General features: G+C 50.9%; 1 protein-coding gene across 1 annotated transcript in view; it reads right to left on the bottom strand.

Annotated features, from left to right (window-relative positions):
* Nucleotides 1–315: 315 nt before the first annotated feature.
* ESYT1 (extended synaptotagmin-like protein 1) overlaps nt 316–4,486 on the bottom strand; it is a 16,366-nt gene continuing 12,195 nt past the window's right edge. Inside the window, exons 25-31 of the mRNA XM_005876770.2 lie at nt 2,774–2,914; nt 2,501–2,655; nt 2,297–2,395; nt 2,083–2,214; nt 1,900–2,005; nt 1,636–1,685; nt 316–1,163 (exon numbers count right to left, since the gene is read on the bottom strand). Of these exons, the coding sequence (XP_005876832.1) occupies nt 1,124–1,163; nt 1,636–1,685; nt 1,900–2,005; nt 2,083–2,214; nt 2,297–2,395; nt 2,501–2,655; nt 2,774–2,914 (723 nt within the window). The 3' untranslated portion in view covers nt 316–1,123. The remainder of the gene's footprint in view (nt 1,164–1,635; nt 1,686–1,899; nt 2,006–2,082; nt 2,215–2,296; nt 2,396–2,500; nt 2,656–2,773; nt 2,915–4,486) is intronic.

Genomic DNA, 4,486 nt, shown 5'->3' with positions numbered 1-4,486 from the left:
CTCGAGGGTTTGGGAACCCCTTTCCTGGAAAGCCCATGAGACAATGGTGAGCAGACAAGTTGGGTGGGTAGCACACTGCATCCCAGTGACGGGAATGAATCTCCAGAAACGCAGCAGCAGCTACTACAGGCAGGCCCCCTGACCATTCTCAACAGAAACATTCTTGTGGCTGCAACCACAGTAGGTTCTGACCAGTAAGTAAACTGACATGATCTGTAGACTCGAATAAAGGCTTTTGACACTTGGAATAAGCATCTAACTTCTAACTGGTAGGCTGGCTTCCCTGTCCTGAAGGAAAAGAGCCACACACACAGCTGGATTGAATATAAATGTTTAATGTAAGATACAGTGAGTTGGCAGAGCTGGTGCAAAATGACGAGATTCAATTCTAGTCAGAGAGTCAACAGCCTAGGCATCTAGGAAAAAAATTGGCCCTGCTGTTCTGAGGCCGCCAAGGCCCCCTGCTAGAGGCTCCCAGAGTGCTACCTGCTACCTGAAGGCTCGGGTAGAATCCAAGTGTCCCCAGTTCCCAAGTGGAGTCAGGAGACTGGCTGGCCCCAGTCATCGTAGCAGGTGTGGTTTTCAGGACAGGCTTGAGGGAAGTGGGGACAGAAATGCACGTGGGACTGGGCTGCTATACATTCGCTACATGCAGTGGTCCAAGAGGCTCAGAGCTTGAGAGGTCAGCCGATCCACTTCCCTGCCCATGTGTTTTCCCTCCCTGCTGACAACAGGGAAGAAGATGACCATTCAATTGAAAGGTCTTTCTGAAAATGTATTTGGCATAAGCTAATGCCACTGCTAGTGCTGCCAGTGGCCAGGCACAGGTACAGAAGGCCCTGAGGAGCTGGGCGGAAAGGAGACTTTGCAGGCAGAGCAGGAAATAGCCAGCTCAGGTCCCTGCCTCAGGAGCCCAGAAGGATAAAGGCCGTGCAGTAAAGAAAGGGTAACATATGGTTCCCCTCTTTGGTCAGGCAAAGGCCCTAGCAAGGGCCTGGGAGGTAAGAGGGCCGAGGGGCACAGGCTCTGCCTCAGGCCCTAGCTTTTGGCTCATCACATTGAGGCGGTGATGCGGCAGGAGGCAAGGCAGAGAGACCGCAGTGAGGCTGTTAATCCCCTGCTCCTAGGAGCTGCCTTTGTCCTTGTCATCCAGGAGGTCATACCTGTGGGAGCAAGCAGAGAATACTCAGGCATAGAGGTGACTCTTGTTCTGGCCAGTGTTGCCCAGTGGCCGGAGCATTGGCTCATGCACTATCATGAAGGGTCTCGGGTTCAATTTCTGGTCAAGGGCTCACGCCTGAGTCACAGGTTTGATCCCCTGCCCCAGTTGGGGCATGTGTGGGAGGCAGCAGACTGATGTGTCTCTCTCACATCGATGCTTCTCTCTCTCCCTCTCCCATCCTCCTTTCCACTCTCTCTAAAAAAAATCAATGGAAAAAATATCCTCGGGTGAAGATTAACAAAACAAAATAAATAAAGTTGACTCTTGTGTCTTAGAAATGAGACAGGATCTCAGAGCTTTTATACTTCAGAGGACCAACGGTTCTCAGCTCAGTTTGCATCCTTTTTTCCCGTTCTGTTTGGGATTTCTCCTACTTAGTATCTAGGCCCATCCCCCAACCGTCAGATACTCACCACTGGGCCGCACCCTGGGATAGGTCTGTCTCAGCGAGGTCCAACTGCACCTGTGTTGGAGGATGGTCAAGGCAAGATGTTATTTTGACAGCTCCAAAGACTATGTCCCATTGTCACACTTCCTGGTCCCAAACCAGTGCAGAGGTGATTGGGTGACCTATCAAGTAATGTCACTTGGAGTGCTTCCTCCCTAGCAGGGACTACAGCCTTGGTACCAGCAGCTTCTAACTCTCACCTTTGCCCTGCCCACGTGCACCCTCTTACCTTTCCCAGCAGCTCACGCTCTCTTGACATGAAGGAAGAATTAGACTTCACAGAGACATCCAGCTTTCGCCGGAGGGCCTCATCCAGGGGCAGTTCCCATTCGAACCTGGGGAGGGACTGGGTATGAGGGCAGGTGTCCTTCTCAAACCTGCCATCTCTCCACCTGACTGCCCACTGACTGACCGTTCATTGAATTCAGGATTTAGGGTCCTCTTCTTCTGTGAGGTCTTCCTCTTGGTGCCCCGGTTCTTGTCTGGGTGTAGCAACAGTGACACATAGGGGTCAGGGGGATCCCGTCCATTCTGTCGAAGGGACCTGCAACAGGAGGATCAAGGTGATGAGGCAACACAAGGGGGGGACGGAGAGAACTTGGAGGATCTGACGGATGGGGTCTCACCGGCAACTGTGAACGATGCTGATCAGCTTTCGTTCTTCACTGTAGTACCAAACAGTTAGCTTCACCTGGCCCAGAGGCCCGGCTGGAGCCTCGAGGGGACTGTGGAGAGATGGACATAGGTCTGGGAGAAGGCAGTGCCCAGGGAACCTGTCGCTCACCCTTTATATTCCTGATGCATCCCATTGTCCCACCCCAGTCCTTCACCTGTCACCGTGGGTCAGGCGCTGCCGGAGCTCTGGGGCCGAGGAGGTGGTGTGAGGCAGGCCCCCCCAGGGCTCCAGTTCTTCACTCACAGATGAGGAGCTGTAGCTATGGCTGTGGCTATGAGCTTCCACTCCTGAGTGCTGGGACACCAGGATCTAGGAGGTCAAGAAAGCTGTGAGCTGGGCAGAGTTCTGCTCCACTCACTTGCTATGATGATGCAGCCCTCTGTTCCCGCCCACCCCCCCTTCCTGCCCACCGTTGCCTGGCACTCACCCCCAGCTGTGCTCTCAGTAGCACCTGCCCTTGACCATTGTTGAGTGTAAACCAGCGGTCCACGCAGAGCTGGTCAGCCCCAAGGAGCTCTGAGAGCGGCAGGGATAATGAGCCCAATGCACCAGTCCCCTCACCCCGAACCTGTGGAGCAACAGCACTGTGATCAGAAGATGAAGATTAAATCCGAGGGTTCCAGGCCCAAACGCTTGCACTCGGGTGGTTTTGGTGAGAGACTCCCTTTTGTGAAGGGCAAGGAAGCCCTGGTAACAGCTGTAGGTCCCACTACCTCCCTGCCTTTCTTAACCAGAGTAGATGATACTATCTTTACTTCCTAAGCTTTTACACACTATACCAGTAATACCTGCACAGGGAGGAGGAAAGAACAGCAACAACTGAATTAAAATTAAAGTAAATGTTTTCTGCCCATCCTACCCCTATTTTCATACTCCAAATATTAACAACATTCAAAACCTCCCAGTTTCCTTTGTTTGAACATAATTCTAATTAATATGCCTGTATCTCTACTTCATGATTTGCCAACTTTGGTATCCACTGATTCCCTGCTGTGTAAGATGAGGAACTGAGCTCATCTACATCTCTACCTCTGCTCGTGTTGTGAACAGTTACATTATTTTCCTATCAACTTTCGAAGGTATCTGATTGCTCCATGAGGAGGGAGTCAGCGCTCCTGTATTACCTCCCACCTTCCCTGTCCCTACCCCCCATTCCTCTTCACATTTGTTCACCCTTCAACCCACTGATGCCTAGTTTCCACTCCATTTATCCCACTGAAGTTGCAATAATCAGTGACTTCCTAGTTTTCAAAGTCAATGAATACTTTTCCGTGATCTAATTTTACCTCTCAGCAACATCTGGCCACTTCCTGTCTTTTGAAACACTCCTCCTTGGTCTCTGTAACCCACTCTTTCCTGGTGAGTGTCCCACTGCCCTGGCTACACTTCAGGCCCTTTGAAGAGCTCTGACTCCTCCATCTGCCCTTTCGTTGCTGCAGTGCCCATGGGCATGCCCATCCTGGTCTTCTTTTCATATACACCTTACGGTGCCCTCACACTCATGATGGCAGTGGCCATCTGTTGCTTGCTCATGATGCTCAAAGAAGAAGGAAAGGGAAGAACATCAGGACAGGCCATAGATGGAGCTTCTGGATGGCTCTCTGAGATCTCAAATTAAAAACTCCTCCTTTGTGCACTCACTGTGTTGTCAATGGCACCTTTATCCGCCCAGCCACCCATGCTAAAAAGCCAGGAGTTAGCATCGAGGCTGTACCTTGCTCCTCCTTCCCCCTCCACGTCAAAACAACCACCAGATACCATCCGGCCTCTGTCATTTCTTGCTTCAGTTACTCTAATTTCTTAAGTGATCTACCTGTCTCCAGGGTTGTCCATTCTTTATCCTGCTCCTCAAGTATAAACCTGGATATGTCACCTCTCATTCCTTCACATGTTTCCCTCTACCTTTAGGACAAAATCCAAATTCTTAGCATAATACTCAACAGCCCCCATGATCTTGCTCCCTGCCTGCCTCTCTAGTCTATAATTTGCCTTCTTTCTCCTCCAGTCTTTTCTCAGACTGAAGAGTTTTCCTGCCCTTTTTTTCCTGGCCAGAGACTATTTATCCTTAAGCTTAGGGGACATCTCAGGATGGATGCCTTTCTTACTGCCTCCACCTTTTCCCCTAGTCTGAGTGAGATGC

Source organism: Myotis brandtii, unplaced genomic scaffold, assembly GCF_000412655.1.
Source record: "Myotis brandtii unplaced genomic scaffold, ASM41265v1 scaffold496, whole genome shotgun sequence".
Taxonomy (NCBI): domain Eukaryota; kingdom Metazoa; phylum Chordata; class Mammalia; order Chiroptera; family Vespertilionidae; genus Myotis; species Myotis brandtii.
This window is presented reverse-complemented; position numbering and strand designations above follow the sequence as displayed.